We start from the raw sequence: 23,721 nt of genomic DNA, 5'->3' as shown, positions 1-23,721 counted from the left end.
ATCTCCTGTTGCATCACATCAGGAGTCACTTTAATTGCTGTGTAGTATTCCAGTGCATGAATCTACCAGTTTATTCATTCTACTTTTGACAGATATCTGATTTGTTTCAAGTTTTTGACTATTATGAGTAAAGCTGCTATGTGTAGTCTTTTGGGATCAGTAGTTGGGCATAGCTTGTGGGAAAGGATTTTGGCAATTTCTTTACCTAGGCAAGACCTGGAGTGCTGTGTTCAGCTGCCAGAATCCTCTCTGAACCTTTCATAAAACATTGAGAACATAATTTTGAATTTTATTTATGTAAATGTTAATATATTTTTTCATAGCCTACAGTACCAGATCTATTTGCCACTTATTATGAAGGCAACCCTTGCTCACACAATCCAAAAAGGGAATACTGTTTATTCTCTCTGCTTGAAGAATACAAATTTCCATGTTTTGTTGGATAGGAAATGTATATCAACTCATATATGTAAATTTGAATGGAGTATAACCACATACAATATCTTATTTTTTGGATTGTGGAATCTTATTAAGCTGGCATAACCTTTGTCATATCTGTGACCTTAGGAGAGCTTCTAAATTTCGTACCTCATAGAACTAAATGAAGATAGTTTATTTAAACATGTGCATGCATAGATAGTTGGAACTCACTTATTGTAAATTGTGGGACTTGTAGTCAACTGTTTACATAGGTATCTACAACACCAATGGAGACTGAATTTAAAAATCATGTAAAAGCTTTTCTGTGTAAGAAAGAAGGACGGACAGCAAAGGTAGCAGAGCAAAAATAAACTTCTGTTCATACTTTTATATATGTTCACTGATTTTTACATATATATTTTTTTTTCCAGTAGTGGCTACGGAGGAAGTAGTTACTGCAGAATCTGTGGATGGTGCAATTCAGCAAGTAGTTAGTTCAGGGGGTCAGCAAGTCATCACAATAGTTACAGATGGAATTCAGCTTGGAAATTTGCACTCCATTCCAACCAGTGGAATAGGTCAGCCCATCATTGTGACCATGCCAGATGGACAACAAGGTTGGTAGAAGGCATTTACATAAAGTTTGCATTTATTCTTAATCCTCAGGAAATTGTGACATGTTTTTCAAAGCATTTATTTTTGCCTTAAATTTTGTTTTTGTAACCTTTTGCAGCAGACTTAATTGCCTAGTTTTATTTGCTTAGGCTACTGTTAAAATTAGCTTGCTTTCTCTGGTTGTATATTAGGTACAAAGAGGAATTGGCCCCAAAGTATTCTGGTTGGAAAATGAGCTTAAATAAATAATTCAAAATCAGTATTGGACAATACTTTCCTAGGCCATTTAATGCAATTCAGATATCATACGGGCTTTTAAAAACACCATGTGAAAAAAAGCTACTTAAAAAGAAGTTGGACTTAGGAGTTATGGTAGGAACATAGTGACAACTTTTAGCAGCTTTGTTGATAATTGTCCCAATTTTTTCCTTTTGAGTAATAAGAGAGTAGTAATAAGATAGATGAAACATAAGCCCCAGTTTCATGTTTAGTGAACCTAAAAGACTGAGAAAACCACAAAATTCCATATTTTAAGTGCTTGCCAAAAACATCTTAAGATCTAAGCCAGGGCAGTATCAGGGAAACCCCCAGTCGTGCATCAAGAAAAGGGGTTGAGCTCAGAAATCAGCAATAAATATACACTTCCAGTAAGACAGGGCCCAATCTGAGTAGGAAGTGCTGCAAGTAGGATTAAGATAGACTAGAGCATGAAAGCTGGAGGAAGCAGAAAGAGAAGGTACAGAAAATTCCTATCTGAACAAGCATCCCAGTACCCAGTACTCTGTACTCCCCCACCCCCCACCAAAAAAAGTATGTGCACACATAACCTTTTAGAAAACGACTAGGATTGCAGAGACCAAGCCTCTTCATGGCCTGTGAAGGAATTAGGGAACGGAAGGGCTGGAGGTAGAAGTTCTCCTAAACCAGGTTTGGTTTAGAGTGATAGTGGAGGTATGGCCCTGCAGAGAGGCCAGGTCTCAAGCAATGATTTTGTTGCCATAGCAGTGGAGGAGGAAACCCTTGACCTGTGGAGCCTGGGAGGCTTTTCTTACCGCTATGCAGAAATCTCCTGCTGGTGGTCCAAGATTTGGATCAAGCCCAGGTATTTTCACAAAGCTTTAAAGAACTAATTCTAATTATATAGAAAAGAAGAAACTTTCAAAGTATTTGTTTTAAGCAGATATAACATTGTTTCCAAAACCTGACATTATACACACAGTCTAATCTCATTGATGAACAAATGGAAAGAAACTCATGTTTTTGGATAGGATGACTCACTATTATAAAGCTCTCAATTCTTCCTGAGTTAATTGATAAATGTAATGTGATAGGAAAAAAAAGACTGTATTAGTTTGCTAGGGCTGCCATAACAAACTACCACAGACTGGGTGACTTAACAGAAGTTTATCTTCTCACAATGCTGGAAGGTGGAAGTCCAAGATCAAGGTGTTGGCAGGTTTGGTTTCTTCTGAGGCCTTTCTCCTTGGCTTGCAAATGGCTGCCTTCTTGCTGTGTCCTGATATAGTCAGCCCTCAGTCTGTGTGTGTTGTCTGCGACCTAACCTCTTATAAGGACACCAGTCATATTGGATTAGGACCCACTTAAATGACTTCATTTTGGACTTCTCTGGTGGCGCGGTGGTTAAGAATCTGCTTGCCAATGCAGGGGACATGGGTTCAAGCCCTGGTCGGGGAAGATCCCACATGCCACGGAGCAACTAAGCCAGTGCACCAAAGCTACCGAGCCTGTGCTCTAGAGCCCGCGAGCCACAACGACCAAAGCCTGCGTGCCTAGAGCCCATGCTCCACAGCAGGAGAAGCCACCACAATGAGAAGCCTGTGCACTGCAACAAACAGTTGCCCCCGCTCGCCACAGCTAGAGAAAGTCTGTGCACAGCAACGAAGACCCAACGCAGCCAAAAATAAAACCAAAATCTCATTTTACCTTTTTAACCTTTTTAAAGGCCCTATCTCCAAATACATTTTGAGGTACTGGGGGTTAGGACTTAAAACATTTGAATTTTGAGGGGGACACAATTCAAGCCATAACAAAGACCAATAGGTCTTTTTCTGGAATTAGTCAAACAGATTCTGAAGTTTATTTTGATAGAGGAGGAGGGAAGAAGAATAAGGATAACTAGAAAAGAAGAGCAATGAGAGGACCCTACTGAATATTAAAATAAACTTTTAAAGCTTTCATAATTTAAAAATTATAACTGGAAAATGAATATATAGACTATGTAGGTAGTCCAGTGAAACAGATATAATTCTCAGTTCTTCTTGAGTGAATTTATAAGTGTAATGTAATATGGTATGAGTTAAAAGAAATACTTTAATTCTCAATATTTCTAATGTTTTTAATTACATTGTACTAAATAAATAATAGTTTTACTATTTTTTCATTTATTTACATTTATAAATGACAGTAGGAGAGTTTTTAATGTTTTGACAACCTTAAAGGCTGTAGGACAGTTGTAATTTTTCCCATTGATGATTAAGATTGTTTTGCATAGTTTTAGCTTGCACAGTCATGTTTATGTTCCCGCACTGGTTATGCAAAGCAAGGACAGCCTCTTGCTCTCTGTATATTTACATTTATGTAAAGAGATACTAAAAATTGGGACAGTCTAACAACCCAGTGGAAAAACAAGCAGAGTTTATAAACAGATATTGTTCATAATGGTGTATCCTCACAGTGGAATATAATGCAGCTAAATGAAAGAAAGCTCTCTGTGTGTTGGTGAAAGATAGCCTAGATATATGGAGTGAAAAAAGCAGACACAGAACGATATATCTATCTTATGTATGTTTGAATGTATGTTTTGTATGTATGCTACCTTTTGTGTAAGAGAGAGAAAAAGGAGAATGTATATTCATGTTTGGTTTTACATAAATGAACACAAGAACAATGTATAAGCAACCAGTAAAAGTATCTGTTTTAGCAAGGGTGAAGTCAGACCTCTCAAAATATGCTTGTTAAGTATTATTTTGATTTTGAGCCAATGAATGTATTATCTATAAAATTAAAAAACATAAGTAGGTACCTTAAACAATAAGTAGTTTTCAGTAAATAGACAAGAAGTTGAAGACAAATATGGACATTTCTCATAAACAGCAAATCAGTGTTTTGAAATTATTGTTTTTGGAATATATTTATTTTAGATGAGTTGCATCAACAATCTCAAGACTAGTTTTAATTCTTCTAAACCTATCTGTAAATGAAGTAATGTGTACATTTTTTCATTTTAGTATTAACAGTACCAGCAACAGACATTGCTGAAGAAACTGTTATAAGTGAAGAACCACCAGCCAAGAGACAATGTATTGAAATAATTGAAAACCGGGTGGAGTCTGCAGAAATAGAAGTAAGGAGTCTTTTACCCGGTGTGTTTTGCTGCAGTCATCCAAAATAAATTCCATTTGCTTTTCTTTCTTTCTTTTTTTTTTTTTTGTCTTTTATATTTATTACTGACAGTATTGTTTTGATATAGCATGAGTACTTTTTTGTCTAATTTTTTGGCCTTATCCATATAGCAAGCCTTCAATAAATAAATATTGAATGAATGAATGAATGAGTAAAGAATTTGTTTGTAACAAAGTCTGTCATCATGGTAACAGTGGAATGTCTTTTGTTCTTATACTGCATCCTTTATTTTCTATTAAATTTACGTACATCATTCTCCCAAGTCACTAAAGGGAATGTCACTATATATTGACTAAAAAAATTTTTTTCTTTCAAAAGTGAAAGGCGAATGCCTATTTGGGCTGGAAGGTGCTCTTAAAGAATGTTGAAGTTTGTCAGCTGAGTTATTTTGTAAAAAGCCATAGGTAACTGTTTATTTCACGATTAAGTCCCTTAAGGAAATTAAATTTAGACTGTTGATAGGATTCACCTTCTTTTCCCTCTGCCAAACTAGTTTGTAATTGTAAACTAGTTTGTAAGTGTAACCAAACCATAGTTATTACCTCACAGATTTTTTTCTCACATGACTGTAAATAAAGTTATGTTTTCCAAAGTTGATATTAACTTATATCAAATGAAAATAAGATCATTCTTGAATAACTTTGAAAGAGCAGCTGCAGTGTAAAGAAAAGAATATTGGACTTGAAATTACATGAGCTGGATTTGAATCCCACCTCTTGCCCCTCCCTATTAGCTTTGAGGCAAGTTATCTTACCTTTCTGAGTTCCTGTTTATTTTCTCCCAAATTGGAATTTAAGATAACAATATCTGTATTTTGGGGTTTTTATGAGAGTTGAAAAAGTCAGCATACTCATTATATACACATTCATAATATCTAATATGTGTGAATAATAAATGTTGGTGAATATTTAGGAATTCTTTGTTATCATAGAAAAGAGAGGATTTAAAAAAATGCCATCTAAAGGCAACATAATTCTGACTGAGGACAATTAGAAAATATCCTTGCCCAAATTCGTTTACATGTAAGACTGGTACATCTTTGGCCACAATCTCAAAGGACATATTATTGAGTTACGAAGAATTTGACTCATGGTTTAACCAGAATGTTTGATAGACTTGTGACTTTAATTATTGAGGGTGAGTTGTTTCATTTCTTCAAAATTTAAAGTGATATTCAGTACACTGAAGTTTTTATAAACTAACCATTTATTTCATTGAATGGTATCAGTATACTTATTATTTTAAAATCTTTAATGTCTTTTACTGATAAATCAGTTGATCTTGTTTTCTGGCATATAAGGTGAGAAAGATTTTGTGATGTACTTTGCTTTAACTATTTAATAAAACATTTTTAAATTACTTGAATTTTCATTGAACATAAACTGACTCAATTCAACATTTCTTTTAATATGTCAATTCAACATTTTCAAAATAATGAATGTGCAGGCTGTACTTTTATTTACCTAACAACCAGTGAGAATTTCTGTTTTCATCAAAGATCAACCTAATTCCACTCTTACAGTCTTTCAGAGACCAAGGAGAATAATCACAAATAACAAGAAAGTATGAATTGAGGTATATAAATTAACTAGAACCAAGGAGATTAGAACTTCAGGGAGATGGAATTTTAGCTTGATATAAAGAACTTCACGAGTTAGTTTTAGCTTAATTTTAGTAATTAGAGCTTTCTGGTAATGGAAGTCTTATTCTCCATCACTGGAAATGTTCAAGCCAAAGTTGCAGGATGTTAGAGCTATTACAGAGAGACTTTGAAGCATGCAGTGAGAAGAGATGGTAGAGGTGGGCAGGGGATACAGAATGAAGAGAGACCTCCAATGTTTTCTAAAACCAGGTAATCATTTCCTTATAGTACATAAGAGTTCTTTTGATTTTATTTTCTGAGGTGACCAATAGAGTTATCTTGGGGGTATACTTTTATATTCCTTTCTAAGTGATTGCTTAGCCATTAACCCAAAAAGTTTCTCTAAAGCAGTGCTTCTCACCTGGAGCAGTTTTGACCCCAGGGGACATTTGGCAATGTCTGGATACATTTCGGGTTGTCACAATGAGGGACATGCCACTGACATTTAGTGGATAGAGGCTGGGGATGCTGCTAAACACTATACACATCCTACAATGTGTGTTTTGCGGCTCAGTTCTGCAGTTGTGGTAGGAAAGCAGCCACGGGCAATTTGGAAATGAGTGGGTATGGCTGTATTTCAGTAAAACTTTATAAAAACAGGATCATATTTGACCCATGGCAGTTAGAAAATGGACAGCTCAACGGACAAGGAGAGAGCTCATACACCCTGCCTAGTTTCTCTCTTTTTTAAAAAAAACATTTAATGGTTAAGAATATGAGTCTGGAAGCAGATTTAGGTTTGAATGATAATTTTCTGAGTGTGATTGGTCAAGTTATTTAGCCTTTCAAGGCTTGGCTTCCCCATCAGTAAAAAGGGGAAAATAATAGCACCTACATTATCAGAGTGTTGTAAGGTTTAAATGAGAATGCATGTGAAGGACTAGTACAGTGGTGAGCATATAGTAAATGCTCAGTAACTGTTAGTTGTATTATTATTATCTTCTAAAATTTATATTGTGGTATGGTAGAAGATAAATCACTTTAATGATTTTTTTTTGCTTTATAATAGCTAAAGTAAAATAAATTTGAATATTAGAAAATTACATATAAAACTATTAAAAGATAATTGTTAATAGCTGAAGCAGAATTCAAGAATCTTGTTTGGAATTTAAAAAGCAAACTCGAAGTCTTTCTTTGTTCTATTATTCTGTTGCCTAATGTAATCATAATATATTGCTTGGGCTTGGAGTTGAAGTGTAAGGTATCTTCCTTACTGCTTTCATCTCCTGAAATAATTGTGAATCTCTTGCTGTTTCTAAGTGTGAATAAATAGGTAATACTAGAAGATGCCTTAGAGTTAATCTTTTCTAATATTTCCAACCAAATCAAGGCAAGTTTTTATCCATATTCAAAACTTTGGCTGCCAAAGGATCTTATTTCTTAGTACATGTAAAAGTATAAAACACTTATGCATGGCTCTACTCACAGGCTGTACTCCTGCCAGAGGTAGGAGTCTAGCTCCCACCCTTCCACTGGTGCCCAAATTCCTGCATAGTTCACTGCCAGGGACTGGTGTCAGTTGCTTACGTGAGGCTGGCATCTTGCCTGAAGTAAGGAGAAAAGGATAGCAGGGTAGGGCGTAGGCATTTCTTCTACTTGTACATTTTGTGTAATTGGAAGATTTGGAGACTACTTGTATAATCAATCACTCTTACATTTGGTGGACTCATGGGAAAAATAAATGTTAGATCTAGCTTCATTCTCAGTGTGGAGAAGGCAGTGGGATCACAGGAAGGCAGGAGTATTTTACATGTTCCTCCTTGTGGACCATGTGAATAGTGGAGGGTAGGGAATCTTTCGGTGTTCACAATGGACAAGGGTCTAGGAGGCAGTGGAAGAGACCACAGTGCCCTCTTTCCCAGCAAGCTTCTTACCCCTCGCCTTTACCTTCAGTTCTCTCTTTTAAGTGTCTTGTCCAGTGTGAACCTGGCCTCTTTTTGCCATTAGTAGTCCTACCCTCAGCCCCCACCCCAAGCAGAAGGCCTGGGCTTCTGTAATGAGGTTGAGCTTGGACCTGGGCAAGTTGAGTTTTTGTCCATGTGCTTACTAGAGGTATGGGAAAGGAATCTTTGAAGTGTTTTCCCTTAGACAACTGTATAGGGACAGAGTGAGGAGAGGAGAAAGAATACTACTTACATTGGACCAGATTTGTGTTTTTCCTCTCAATTTGTTCAGGAATTTGATACATATATTTTACAGCATATAATATAATGAATCACAGTAGAGAAATTAGTATTTTATTGGTTTGTAAAATGGTATAATTTAGGAAACACTAATCTAGACCAGCACTGTTCATTTTAAAGATGAGGAATCTTGCTTGCTGTCATAGGGAAAGATAGTTTTATTTATTTACTTTTTTATAAAAATTTATTTATTTATTTATGGCTGCGTTGGCTGCTTTCTCTAGTTGCGACGAGTCGGGGCTACTCGTTGCGGTGTGCGGGCGTCCCATTGCGGTGGCTTCTCTTGTTGTGGAGCACAGGCTCTAGGCACGCGGGCTTCAGTAGTTGTGGCACAAGGGCTCAGTAGTTGTGGGTCGTGGGCTCTAGAGCGCAGTCTCGGTAGTTGTGGTGCACGGGCTTTGTTGCTCCGCGGCATGTGGGATCTTCCTGGACCAGGGCTCGAACCCGTGTCCTCTGCATTGGCAGGCGGATTCTTAACCACTGTGCCACCACGGAAGTCCCGGGAAAGATAGTTTTAAAAGCAGTAATATTAGAACCTCATAACCCTGACTCCTTATTGTGTTACCATGAGAAAGCTACATTGTCTCTGAGCATCATTTTCCTCATCTGTAAAATGGGCATAATGTCTGTCTTAGAGACTTGTTATTGGAAATTACCTTGTTTATATATATAATGGGTGCTCAATAAATATTAAGTTTTTTATAATTAGTAGCTTTTTAACATCACAGATAAAGATGTGAAGAGGTATGGTGGTATATTTCCCTGTTAAAGTTCTTCACTAGTTTTTGTAGTATGTATAAAAGTACAGGTACCCAATTTGGGTTCATTATGTTAGTCTTATTTCTAATTAGAAAATAATTTCCTTGAGGTCAGAAACTAATCTGTATCTCGTAGTGTGGAGCTCAAAACTAGGGCTTTAATTATAAGGGAATTGGCGAAAAAGGCAAGATGTCTCTGAAATACCAATACATGGCTACTTCTAGCAACTACAAATTTTTTTATTTGAAAGATGCATGCTTGTATGTGTTATTGTATTTGTGCAACAATTGAAAAAAAACTTTTTTTTTAAATTAGGAGAGAGAAGCTCTTCAGAAACAGCTGGATGAAGCTAATCGAGAAGCACAAAAATATCGACAGCAACTTCTAAAGAAAGAACAGGAAGCAGAGGCCTACAGACAGAAATTAGAAGCTATGACTCGTCTTCAGACTAATAAAGAAGCTGTTTAATTGAAATGAACATATAGTTTGAGTTTACTTTTGGTCAAGAAAGAATACGGTCTTGAACTGTACACAGTAAGGTGCAGTCATGGGAAGACAGGATAATAAAAGAGACTGCAGCTTGATAATTGGACTTAAGCCATGAGCTCTGGATTCTTGTAACATAAAACTTTACTTTAGAAGTTGTGAAATGTATTTAAAACTGAATTCTGTAAATAGTTTTTTTTTTTTTACAGTTCCAAATGCGTTGATAAAGATTGTTGAAGAGATCCCAAAACACAATAAGCCACTGTTTTTTGTGAATTCTTTTTGATTTTAGTACAAACCTTAATTTCTCAGAAACAGAACAGTTTTAAGGGTGATCGTTGTTGATTAGACCAAATGTTGTGTAATAATTATGTGGTGGACTGATGCTGGAATTACTCCTGTAGGTATAAACTTCTATATGAAGAGAAGATTTCTCCCAGGAAATCTTGTACAGCTTTAAGTTGTCTCAGATTCTCTGAAAACATTTTTTAGAAAGCAAATTTTTATATTTGTTCAATTTCAGCTATACCCACGTAGATTTACATGTATATGAAGCAGATATTTTTAAAACTTTCTGTTTGTACATATTCTGCATGTTTTATAATTTCAAAATGCATCACTTGCATAGGTATTTTTCCCACAAAGATAATGAAAGTTACTAGGAAAGAAAGAAACCCTTTTATTCTATAGGTCATTGAAACTAAGTAAGCTAGCAGCTGGTTTTATTGGAATGACAATGTTCTTGGAAGGAGCAGCTTACAAGATACCTTGAATTTGCAAACTGCAACATCTATGCTTTTTTGAAAATTTCATAGTGGGGATGTGAAACAATTCTGTGCCTTCCATCATGATTTCCACATGAAAGCACTTTAAGGCACTGGATTTTAATATAATGTTTTCAGAAAACTCAAAGCATATGGCTTTCTGAAATATTTCGTGGACTCATTTCCTCCCCAGGAAATTATTCTTATGAAAAAAAATTGCTTTTGTATGGTAGAACAGGAACTTTTTGTACTACGGTGATGCTATAGATATGTCTGACATAACTTTTACTTTCCCTGTGAAAGCTGTATGTCTGTGCTGTGACTGGCTCTCATCACAATATTGTTCAATTCCACAATGTATGGACATTAAACTCTGACATAGTGTTCTTTCTTTTTTGTAAACATAACTTCAAGTTCTTTTTCTTGTTTCATTTTTAAATGTTTTATTGCTTTATGAAAATGTTTAACCCTAAGACCCTTCTAGATTACCTATACTGTATAAAGAAGCAATTACCCTTAAAACTGTACTCTGCCCTACTTTTCTATTTTACAATTAAATATCTTTTCCACATATGTTCAGTGTAGACTTATATTTTGACCACATTTTATTCACACATTAAAAAGTTTGTTCTGTGTATTACGGCCATATTCCACGTATGAAAATATTATAAATTCTTCACACTGTGTCTTAAAAGTATCTAAAACTGGGTTTTACAAATGCCAAGTCATATTTTCAGTTGCGTGAAGCTGCTTTTCTGTGTCTGTTTTTTAGTACGTTAGTGCATTTATGAATTTGTTATGTTAGGAAGGGTACCCTAACGTGTGCAGTGTCAGAGTAGAGCAGGGGCAGCGTGTTCACCCCACTGTATAGTTTTGCTTCCAAGACCAGATTGGCCCTGAAGATCCTTGAGAAAGTGTTGGAAACTAGCTTCTGAAAGTGAATTTAATGGCTTCTTTGATTTCTAGTCTTTTGTTCTGCTAGAAACTTTACCTGGTGCACGAAAGAATTTTGATCTATAATAACATTTGCCATAAATGGGAGAAAATAATTGATACTTAAGAGGAATAAGTGTATGATAGTATCAGGTAGACATTGAAATGTCTTGGGGGGAAGTCCATGTTTTTCAGAGTCTGTATGTTGGACTTGTGTAATTACTTAATCATCTACACCTGATTCACTGTACTATGAAATCAGAACTTAAACAAGAACTTATAACTAAAAAAAGCATTTGCTTTTTCTTTTTAGCCCGTTTTGAGGTGGGCTGGGAAAGCTTTGCATTCTACTTATTCTCAATGGTGTTATGAGCAGAAGATTAAGAGAACTGACAGAATAAAATAATAAAGTTTTCAGAAATCCACACTTAATGTGTTTCCAGTACATAATGATGGATTCATAGTTAAAGGTCATCAGGTTGCCACATTGATGGCTAATTATTTCCACTTATGTGTGAACAAACACCTTCTTTATTTTATTTTTTTTAGAAAACAGTCCACACTTTCCTTTATTTCAATATTTGTGTGGTAAACAAAAATGCATGGGGATATTTTCGTATGGGTTGAGGATGTTTCTCTTTGTATATTCATGAAGGGAGTGAGATATTGATTTTAAATGAACAAACACCTTCTTGAGCAGCCCTTCTCAACCAGGGTTCTGCGAGAGAATCAAGCTCTGATTCCCTAAATGTTAGGGCCTAATGAATTAATTCCTTGTAATGAGTTAGTTTCTGTTCTGTGCATCTGGAATAGTACTGGTTATGTACTTTCTAGACACTGAGTTCACTAGATGTCTTGATTGCCTAATTACTCGTTTACGATTTTAAAACTTCCCTGTGTACAGTCGCTAGAACTCTGGGGTTACAAATTCTAGGTTGGGTCTGTGATGATTTCAGAAAGCCTCATCTGACAACTGGTATCTGCAGAGACTGTGCTTCTTAACTAATTTTCATTTATTGTTACTTTATTTATGTCTCAGTTACTTCCCCAAAGGGCTTGTGTTGTCATTTATTTTTACTGGCTTTTAGAAGTTATATATTTTATTTTTTTTGTTTTGTTTTGTTTTTGTTTTTTTGGCGGTACGCGGGCCTCTCACTGCTGTGGCCTCTCTCGTTGCGGAGCACAGGCTCCGGACGCGCAGGCTCAGCGGCCATGGCTCACGGGCCCAGCCACTCCGCGGCACGTGGGATCCTCCCGGACTGGGGCACGAACCCGTGTCCCCTGCATCGGCAGGCGGACTCCCAACCGCTGCGCCAGCAGGGAAGCCCTAGAAGTTACTTTTTTATGTCAATCTTTCCTGATATCAACAGCAGGTAGTTTTTCTTTCACTCTACCACTGGATTGCTTTATTTGTTTATGATGGTGGAGGGTTGGGAGTTCGAGAGCTTTCTTCTGTGACGTTCAAAATAACAGCTAAGGAGAGAAGGAAATAAATGTGAATATATAATTTGGACTATACTTGTTTTTAACAAAAAGGTCTGTGTACAAAATGTTTGTCCAAAACATATTGCTAATGAAAATCTATGCCAGTATGTTTCTTCAACATGGTCATTTATGATACTATTTATTGAAAATCAGAAGAAACCCTTGCCCATAACAGGAACTGATGAGTTGATAGATATTCATGGATACTTTATGCTGATATGACTAATTTTTTGTCTTACTCTGTACAAAGTTTCTTCCAGATGAAATCTATAAAGTTTCTTTGTGTCTTAATACCTGGAAGATCTTGAGAACTGACAAAATGTATCAAGAAGAAGACCCTTTTCAGATAAAATCACAAAACAATTGTAGGAACCTTTATATCCATATGGATGGGTTCCCAAGGCCTTAGGACTCAGGCTTATATAGCAAATAGAAAAAAAAAAAATTCTATTCACCTAGCTTCTATTGAGTAAATATCTCCTTCCATCATGTCAGATCAACTTAGGAATGAACTAACTAATATATTTGTTATTTTATTAAGTCATATTTACTGTACTTGGATTTCATTATAGATAACTAGTCTCTTGTAGTTTTGAATGATGTTTGCTATTTGCTTTCTCTATGTTAGGTGAGAACATCTCAATGCACATGGACTCAGTTTGACGTAAGCTCTTTGAATTCATTCTCAGATTACTTTGTGTAATTTGTGATGGAAAATACGCTTCTGGTTCCAAGTCAAAATTTTGATATCATTATTTTTGTGACTTATTAAAAGTATTTTCCAAATATATAGATAGTCTTATAGTTTTTTACATCATTTTGATACCCTGAGATCCTTTAAAAATATTTCACATTAATGATGATCAAGTAGTGAATATAATTTAGATATAGTTCTTGGGGCTCTTCATTTTTAGATAAGTATTGTAATTCCCCCCAAAACTACTGTTTTCTTCCTGGAAAAATTTTGACCTGATCTCTGTGATTCTATCCACTGTACTTTATTAATTGCTTACTCAAATTTTCATTTGAACAGTTTAGATCTCATGTGCATGGCTGATACGTAATGTTTTCTACATATATAAATATAGGCAATTACTCTTACTACTAATTACATGGATTATAATTTTGAATTTTATGAATTATTTTAATGTCTCCTTGGTTTTTCTGTAAGAAAATATTTTTTTTTTAAAGGGCTTCAAATGCTTGGCTTTTTTATTTATTTATTTATTTATTTATGGCTGTGTTGGGTCTTCATTTCTAGGCGATGGCTTTCTCTAGTTGTGGCAAGCAGGGGCCACTCTTCATCGCGGTGCGCGGGCCTCTCACTATCGTGGCCTCTCTTGTTGTGGAGCACAGGCTCCAGACGCGCAGGCTCAGTAGTTGTGGCTCACGGGCCTAGTTGATCCGCGGCATGTGGTATCTTCCCAGACCAGGGCTCGAACCCGTGTCCCCTGCATTAACAGGCAGATTCTCAACCACTGTGCCACGAGAGAAGCCCGAAAATATTTTTCTTGCATGCCAGATAAAAGTCAGTAAAGCATTCATTTTTTGTATTACTATTTTTCATAATTATCCTTTGCCTGCCATCCTTATAACTCTCAAGAATTATTTAAAGTTTAAATTGCATTTGCATGTTTTGCTATACAAAAATAACATACATTAAGAAAGCTTACACTTAAATGAATCTGTAGTCTCTTCTTATAAAAAACTATCGGTCTGCCAGAGAACTGACTCTACTTCCAAACATTTCTGCGAAGAGTAATAGACTCTCAGCATCAAACACTGAAGCATATTAAGAATGTTTACTACTTTTGTTAGATACGATTTAATACTCAGTTGTTTTAATGAAAACTTCAAAACATATAGAAGGGCATAGAGAATAATTTAACAAACATCCATGTACCTACCACCCAATTTTAGTAAATTTTTTAACATCTTTATTGGAGTATAATTGCTGTACAATGGTGTGTTAGTTTCTGCTTTATAACAAAGTGAAGCTGTACATATACACATATCCCCGTAACCCCTCCCTCTTGTGTCTCCCTCCCACCCTCCCTATCCCACACCTCTAAGTGGTCACAAAGCACCGAGCTGATCTCCCTGTGCTATGCGGCTGCTTCCCACTAGCTATCTATTTTACATTTGGTAGCGTATATATGTCCATATATACACTACCACTCTGTCACTTTGTCCCAGCTTACCCTTCCCCCTCCTCGTGTCCTCAAGTCCATTCTCTAGTAAGTCTGTGTCTTTATTCCCGTCTTGCCCCTAGGTTCTTCATGACCTTTTTTTTTTTTTTTTTTAGATTCCATATATATGTGTTAGCATACGGTATTTGTTTTTCTCTTTCTGACATACTTCACTCTGTATGACAGACCCTAGGTCCATCCACCTCACTACAAATAACTCAATTTCATTTCTTTTTATGGCTGAGTAATATTACATTGTATATATGTGCCACATCTTCTTTATCCATTCATCTGTCGATGGACACTTAGGTTGCTTCCATGTCCTGGCTGTTGTAGATAGAGCTGCAGTGAACATTGTGGTACATGACTCTTTTTGAATTATGGTTTTCTCAGGGTATATGCCCAGTAGTGGGATTGCTGGGTCATATGGTAGTTCTATTTTTAGTTTTTTAGTATCAATTTACATTCCCACCAACAGTGCAAGAGGGTTCCCTTTTCTCCACACCCTCTCCAGCATTTATTGTTTCTAGATTTTTTGATGATGGCCATTCTGACTGGTGTGAGGTGATCCTTTATTGTAGTTTTGATTTGCATTTCTCTAATGATTAGTGATGTTGAGCATCCTTTCATGTGTTTGTTGGCAGTCTGTTTATCTTCTTTGGAGAAATGTCTATTTAGGTCTTCTGCCCATTTTTGGATTGGGTTGTTTGTTTTTTTGTTATTGAGCTGCATGAGCTGCTTGTAAATTTTGGAGATTAATCCTTTGTCAGTTGCTTCATTTGCAAATATTTTCTCCCATTCTGAGGGTTGTCTTTTCATCTTGTTTATGTTTTCCTTTGCTTTGCAAAAGCTTTTAAGTTTCATTAGGTCCCATTTGTTTATTTTCATTTTTATTTCCATTTCTCTAGGAGGTGGGTCAAAAAGAATCTTGCTGTGATTGATGTCATAGAGTGTTCTGCCTGTGTTTTCTCTAAGAGTTTTATAGTGTCTGGCCTTACATTTAGGTCTTTTATCCATTTTGAGTTTATTTTTGTGTATGGTGTTAGGGAGTGTTCTACAAATTTAATAAATCTTAAAATTACCTTCTTTGCCTCAAATCTTTTCTATTAAGAAATTGAATGTTACAGATGTAGTTGAAGTCCCTTTTTTCTCCTTTCTCATCTCATTCCTCTCTCCTAAAGACAGCCACTATCCTGAGGTTGAAATGTATTGTTCTGTCTACATTTTCATGCTTTTTCTGCATACCAAATTTCATAAATATAGGGTAAGGTTTCTGTGGTTCTTAAACTTTGTTAAAGTTATCATTTTATACATATGTCATTCTGCATATTGAGTTTTTCAGTTCATCAATATTTTAGACATTCATATCTGAGTATCTAATCATTCATTTTGACTTATAAAATTAAATAAATATACCATATGTATTTATCCTTTGTTCTGTGTATAGATGTGTCACTTCCTATTTTTGGCTATTGTAAATAGTGATGTAATGAACATCCTCGTATGTTTATCTTCTTATGTGCAGGGATGTGCTAGGTTTCCCCAGAAAATGGAATTGTTAGATTGAGGCTAGGTAATTTTACTAGATAGACATTGTCAAATTGCTTTCCAGAGTGGCTCTGAATAGTGATGAGAATTCTCATTTCCCCACATCTCACCAACACATGATATTGTCACACTGTTTTTGCCAGCCTCCATTGATATGAAATTGTTCCCATTATTTGCAATTCCCTATTATTAGTGAGGCTGAACATTTTTTTTCCTGTTGTTTCTGGTCCATTAGCATTTATTCTTCTGTGAATTGCTAGTTCATGACCTGTTTTTTATTGGGTAGTTTTTCTTATTGATTTGTTGAAGTTTAATATTTTTCTGGAAGCTAATCTTTTGCTGGTTGCATGAGTTGTAAATATCTTCTCCCACTATCTGACTTAAAATTTTTTTTAATTGTCTTAGTTAGTACATGTTTACTGAGTATCTATTATGTGCAACTCTCAATACCAGGCTGAGTTAGAATTTCAAGTGTTATATCGGTCTAATACTCAAGGAGCCTATTAAAGGTGGAATGGAATTTTAATTTACAGCTTGAATCTTTTTCTCTTTTAGCTGAATAATGTCTCCTTTTTATAATATATGCTTTTCCAGATAATTAGTGAGGGAAAGATGTAATTTTCACACTTTAACCATTTTTAGAAGGTGTAATATACTACTTAATGTAATTTTTTTCCATTTTTACACTGTTTTTCTTTTGATAGTTATAGTTGTGTGTTTTAAATTATATTTGAAAGGACAATGAGTGTTTGGATTATTGCACATGATGTGTACTAAAGTGTTCTGAAACATGTAGCAGAGCCTCCAAAAATTAAAATTCCACTAGCCCCTTATCCTAGAAGTCTGTAGATACCAAAGTTGAGAGAAGCAGCCTGGTGTGATGTAAAGAACATGGGTATTGGATCAGATAATCCTGGGTTCAAATCCTGGCCCCTTCAATTATTATTTTGTGTAATTTTAGCCGATTGTTTCAATTTCCTTGAGACTAAGTTTCTCAAGAATGAGATAGAAGATGGCTTTCACTAGGTTGTGAAGATTGAATCTAATCATATGTATTAAAAGTGCAAGGTACAGTGGTCAGTACATAGTAAACATTTGCTAAGTATATTTTGAAGAAATATGTAGAAGAGATAGAACCTATTGAAGGTATATAAAGGACTGTCAATCATCCCAGCCCCACCCTCTCCCTCTGGACAAAAAGGTGTGATTTTCTGCTGTCCTAAGGCAGTATTTGTCAACTCCATCCTTATGCTACCTTCCTAAGTGAGCAGCTCAGCCTGATTGCTCTTTGTACAGCTGGTTGCTCCCTGGAGGAAGTTGGACTTCCTTTTCCTTCCTATCATGTAGCCTCTTGTAGACTAACCCTAGCCTACATCTGTATCACGTCTGTACCCAGTGCTTTTTCAGAGGGCAAAATACCATTACGATGGGCACAAAAATCCCCTTTCAATACATGGTTGAAAATGAAACCAATTCCTCAGTTCTAAGCAGTTCCTTGGAGAGCACAGCTCCCTGTCTTAAGTCCTAGTAATCCCTCTGTTTCCAGTAATAGTGACAGTTGCACCACTTCATTTAAGTTCACACTCCCCCCGTTAATCAGACAAGCATAATACTTCTTTGTGGAGTTTCTCAGTGAAGTTGGAGTTCCAGGCTTTTATTTCTGTTGTTGCCTGGCTTTAAGGCACACACCATTAACTTCTTTTTTTCGCTAAATTCAGCTATAAGCAGGAAGGATGGACCAAATGTGGAAGACTTCACATCTCAGCTCTCTTAAGCAGAATTTAATAAAACATTCCAAACAGCAAATTGTATAAAAGAAGAATTGTTACTACAACTTTTAGTTTTATATAATCTGTTCACATCTAAAAGAAAGAACAGAAGTCACTGTCCCTACGTGTGGAGAGATGGGGAAACACTGATACACTTACTCTATCTTTCTGGAGGGCGTTTTGTAAAACCGACCAAAACTCTTTTACTCAGCAATTCTACTTCTAGAAATTTTATTTTAAGGAAATATCTAAGGGGCAAAATTGTTCTACCTCATTCTTATTAATAGTAACAAACAAGCAAAAACCCCAAAACTTAATTGTCCAAATACAGGATTGGTTGAAGATTGCAGTATATGCACATGATAGAATATTATACAACCATTAACTTGTTAAACAGATTCTTTTCCTTGAATGCAGTATGATTAAATTTTCAAAAATTTTATGTTGCATGTCTAAGTGTGAGGTGTGTGCACGTGACGAGTTTATACACCAAGTTACAAGGAGGGACTTACAAGTAGGCGTACAATGTGAGTATGAGTATGGCAGGTGAGATGGGATGGGGAGGAAAACTGGGAGTATGAGTGGGCAGGAGTGGAGAATAAAGTGTGAGAACTCTAAATACAAAAGTATTTGGAAGGCTACGTGACACAACATCCTTGTATTTCTATCTGAATATTCACTTGCTTGATGATCTCATCCAGTTTCAAGGTTTTAAATATCTGTAGGCTGATGACTGCCAAATTTGTATCTGCAGCCCAGGCTTTCTTCATGAACTCCAGACTCATCTAACTACTCCCTTGATAGTCCCACTGACACTTCTAATACACATCTCAAACTTGACGTGCTCAAAACTGAACTCCTCTCTACTCCTTCCTGTTTCTCAGATCCAAACTGAAGTCACCCTTGACTCTTTTCTTTCTTTCATATCCCACATCTGTGAAACCATTAGCAAATCTTGTTTGTCTTACTTTCAAAATATATCTAGAGTCAGATCACGTCACACTGGTCCATTAGTACCAGCATCATCTCTTCTCTAGATAATTATAATCGCTTCCTATCTGGTCTGCCTGACTCCTTGTTCCCCCAAATCAACTCCCAACACAACAGCCACAGTGACTCTTTCAAGAATGAAGCTGGCTCATGTCACTCCTCTGCTCAAATACTTTCACGGTTTCCTATCCTGCTCAAAGTAAACGGTAAAGTACTTATAATGACTAGAGAGGCCCTCCCTGATCCGACCCACCTCTTCCCATTACTTTTCTGACCCCATTTCCTCCCAGTCACTGGCTCCATCACTGAACTCCAAGCTAAGTGTCCTCCTAGCTGTTCCTCAAACACAAGATGCTCACTCTCATCATACCACCTTGCATGTACCATTCCCTCTACCTAGAGCATTTTTTGTCCAGATATACCTAAGTTCCCTTCTTTCACCTCCTTCAGACTTTTGCTCAAATGTCTCCTTTTCTGGGAGATCTTTTCTGACTTATCCTGTCTTACACCGTTTTTACCCCTTCCCTGGCTTTCTTTTTTATTTTTTTTCCTCCCTGCACTTATAACTTCTGATATATTATGTGTTTCTTTTGTTTATTTTCTCTCTGTCCCACCAGATTTTAAGCTCCGTGAGGAGTTCACCGTGATGTCCTCAGCATTCACAAGAGTGCCCGACACAAGGAAGGTCCCTGACAAATACCTGTTGAATGAATGGGTGAGAATCAGCTCTGGTTCTCTGGATGGTGGGGTGTTTTACATTCTCCTCCTTGTGTATCAGAGCTCCTAATTTTTCTAGATGAAGTTTAAAAAAAATGAAATAATGCTAATTGTACCTATATTACAGACAGGGAAATGAGGGAGATAAAAAAAACTTCCCCAAGTAATGAGCGTCAGAAATTAACCCTAGTTCTTTTCCTTTTTTTTTCCAAAGAGACAAGGGTTTCTCAGCCTTGACACTATTGACATTTTAGGCTGAGTAGTTCTTTGTTGTGGGCTGTCCTGTGCATTGTATGGTGTTTAGCAGCATCCCTGGCCTCTACGCAGTAGATGCCAATAACACCTCCCTCCTCCCCTTTAAAAACGATAAATGTCTCCAGATTTTGCCAAGTGTCCTCTGAACAAACTTCTGGGAATGTTTTCTTCTTTCTTTGAGAAAAGGAACCCACAGGGGGATCCACAGAGCTGATCCTGGTGCCCAGCCTCATCATTATTGCCTCTGACGAGAGCTGTTAACCTGAATTTTGAGTTGCACCTTTTAGGCAAGCAGCCCATGAGGTGGGAAATAAATTGAGAGTAAATTGAGCTATTTGAGAAGCTAAAAGGAGATCCTGAGGCTGTGGCAAAAGGGAGTAGGGGGTGCGAGCGAGGGAGAAGCTCGGGGGAAAAAGGCAGGTCATGCAAGGTCTTGAAGGCCATTTTAAGAAGGTTAAATTTTATTGTAATTACATTATTTAAAAATTATTTAGTTTGGGGCTTCCCTGGTGGTGCAGTGGTTAAGAATCTGTCTGCCAATGCAGGGGACACGGGTTCGAGCCCTGGTCCGGGAAAATCCCACATGCCACGGAGCAACTAAGCCCGTGCACCACAACTACTGGGCCTGTGCTCTAGAGCCCGTGAGCTACAACTACTGAAGCCCGCATGCCTGGAGCCCGTGCTCCGCAACAAGAGAAGCCACCGCAATGAGAAGCCCACGCACTGCAAGGAAGAGTAGCCCCCACTCGCCACAACTAGAGAAAGCCTGCACACAGCAATGAAGACCCAATGCAGTCAAAAATAAATAAATAAGGTAAATAAATGAAAAAAAATTAGTTTAATTTTAATAGGGAGTAAATGCTCATTAAATGAGTAAGTAAATAAGAAATTAAATAAATAAATACAGCAAAAAGTAAAGTTGTAAAAGGCATCTGTGAAAAGTCCTCCTCCCACCTCTGGGCCCCTCTGCTCAATTCCTGTTCAAGGTAACTACCGTTATTAATTGCTTACTAATAATTCCAATGTTTGTTTGTTTGTTTGCACGGGGTGTGGGGGGCACATAAAAGCAAACATAGTCTGCATTCTCATTTTCCCCTGCTTTTTTTTCACAAGTGGTACACTCTGTTCTGCACCGTGCTGTTTTCCTCATCCCTTGGAGCAGACTCCTTTTTTTGTAGAGTTGCACTGTGTGCATGTGCCTTAGTTTAATTAGTTTCCTAGCCATGGACAGTTGTGTTGTTTTCAATCTTTTGCTACTACAAACTGTGCTGCAAAGAATAACCTCGTACGATTGTCATTTCGCACATGTACAAGGATATCCTGAAGTGGAATAGCTGGGTCAAAGGCAAGTATACATTTGCAGTTTTGGTAGATATTTCCAGATTGCCCTGCCACCTCTCTTTCCATGTGAGCACCCATTTCCCTACAGCCTTGCCCACAGGCTGTATTAGCAAACTGGGGGTGTGCTATTCTGATATGTAGTTGAGTATAGATTTAAGTTGATTTTCTTAGTTATGGGTTTTGTGTTTTCCTTTATGCTAATTTCTCTTACCAGTCTTCGCCCATTTTATATGTCAGAGTACTGGTCTTTTTCTTCTTGCCCTTGTGCTGTGACTTGCAAATATTTTTCCTCAGTTTGTCATTGTCTTTTGACTTTCCTTATGTTTTTTTTTTTTAAATTTTTTGGCTGTGCCACTCGGCATGTAAGATCTTAGTTCCCCGACCAGGGATTGAACCTGCGCCACCTGCATTGGAAGTGCGGAGTCTTAACCACTGGACCTCCAGGGAAGTCCCTGGGTTATTTTTAAATATGGTTGAATTTATAGTTTCTGGCTTTTGGGCCATAGTTAGAAAGATATTCTTCACTCTGAAGTTAACCAGAAAAGCACCTAAATTTTCTTCATGTAATTTTCATTGTCATTTTTTAAACAGCTTTATTGAGGTATAATTGATATACCAAAAAATGTGCATATTTGATGTATATAATTTGATGACTTTGGACATATGCATACACCTGTGAAACTGTCTGTTACCATGATTATAGTGATGGTTTCATGTAATTTTATGCTTTTATTTTTTACATTTAAATCTAATTTTTTTTTAATTTATCGGGGTACATCGTATGAGGATTGGATGCAACTTATTTTTTTTTTTTCTGGATGTATTTACCCGTAGCATTGATGAACATTTGAATCCAGTGTTTGCCTGTTAGGAATACTGCTTCTGTGAGCATACTTCTACATGTCTTATATTGATCATATAAAAGTATTTTTGTTGGTTAAGTACCTAGAAGTAAACTTACTGGGTTATAGCATATATATATACATATAATACGTTCAGCTCTGGAAGATACGAGATAATATTTTCCAGGATAGTTATTTCAATTTATACTCCCACCAGAGTATATGAGAGCCAATTGCTCTTGATATTTGCTGTCTTTCTCATTTTAGCCATTCTGGGTTCTGTGGTAGCATCCATGATGACTAATGAGATTGAACATCTTTTGCATATTTATTGACTGTTTAGATATCCTCTTTGAAGAAGTACCTACTCAAATCTGTCATCTATTTTTCTATTGGGTATACTGCCTTTTAAAATTGATTTATGGGTGTTCTTTATATATCTGGATGTATCCTCTGTTGAAGATAAGAATTGTGAAAAAAAAAGACCAATGGAAATTCTACAACTGAAAAATATATAACTGATATTAGGAAATCAATAAACAGGTTTATCATCATATTAGAAACATCTGAAGAAAGAAATCAAAGATACATCAGAGAATAATTTCCAAGCTGAAACTCGGAGGGAAAAGAAGATGGAAATCAAAGAAAAGAATATAAAAATATAATTTATATAACATATTATATAATATGTAATATATATACACAAATATTATATATATATATGAGATAAGGTAAAAGTTTAACATAGGCATAATTGGAGTTGCAGAAGAATAAAAGGGAGAAAATGGAGCAGAAGCAACACTTGAAGAGAAAATAACTGATACTTTTTCATCTAAAGTTCCTAACTTGGTTTTCATGTGCTCAATAAATGTTAGCTATTATCACTGTCAATATTACTATTTTTCTTACTCTTGCTCCTAGGAAAGATTTATACTATTGACAATATCAGTGGAGTCCAAATCCACTAGGACATTTTTTTACCAAAGACCTTATGTTCCAGGGGCATTCCTCTCCTCCTCCTCCCTCCTCCTCCCCCTCCCCCTCCTCCTCCCCCTCCCCCTCCTCCCCCTCCTACTCCCTTCCCCTCCCCCTCCTCCCCCCTCCTCCCCCTCCTCCCCCCTCCTCCCCCTCCTCCCCCTTCTCCCCCCTCCTCCCCCTCCTCCCCCTTCCTCCTCCCCCTCCTCTTCCCCCTCCTCCTCCTCCTTCCTTGTCAATAGCGTTATTGAGATTGCCATACTTTAAACCCTCCCATTTATTTCTTTTCTTTTTTTTATATTTACTACTTTGCTTTATTTTTTAGATTCTACATGTAAGTGATGTCATATAGTATTTGTCTTTCTCTGACTTATTTCACTAAGCA

At 36.7% G+C, this 23,721-nt stretch overlaps 1 protein-coding gene across 7 annotated transcripts in view; it reads left to right on the top strand.

Moving 5' to 3' along the window:
* GABPB1 (GA binding protein transcription factor subunit beta 1) overlaps positions 1–10,865 on the top strand; it is a 79,884-nt gene extending 69,019 nt beyond the window's left edge. For 4 of the 7 annotated variants that reach the window (XM_067746712.1, XM_067746694.1, XM_067746729.1 and 1 more), the window contains exons 7-9: positions 852–1,037; positions 4,284–4,399; positions 9,358–10,865. In XM_067746712.1, coding sequence (XP_067602813.1) covers positions 852–1,037; positions 4,284–4,399; positions 9,358–9,510 — 455 coding nt within the window. In that variant the 3' untranslated portion in view covers positions 9,511–10,865. Of the gene's footprint in view, positions 1–851; positions 1,038–4,283; positions 4,419–9,357 lie in introns of all 7 variants that reach the window. The other 3 variants (XM_067746702.1, XM_067746739.1, XM_067746749.1) reach the window with 2 other exon arrangements.
* Positions 10,866–23,721: the final 12,856 nt, after the last annotated feature.

This window comes from Pseudorca crassidens, chromosome 1, assembly GCF_039906515.1.
Source record: "Pseudorca crassidens isolate mPseCra1 chromosome 1, mPseCra1.hap1, whole genome shotgun sequence".
Classification (NCBI taxonomy): Eukaryota; Metazoa; Chordata; class Mammalia; order Artiodactyla; family Delphinidae; genus Pseudorca; species Pseudorca crassidens.
The sequence above is the reverse complement of the archived record's forward strand: the minus strand, read 5'-3'. Positions and strand labels throughout refer to the sequence as shown.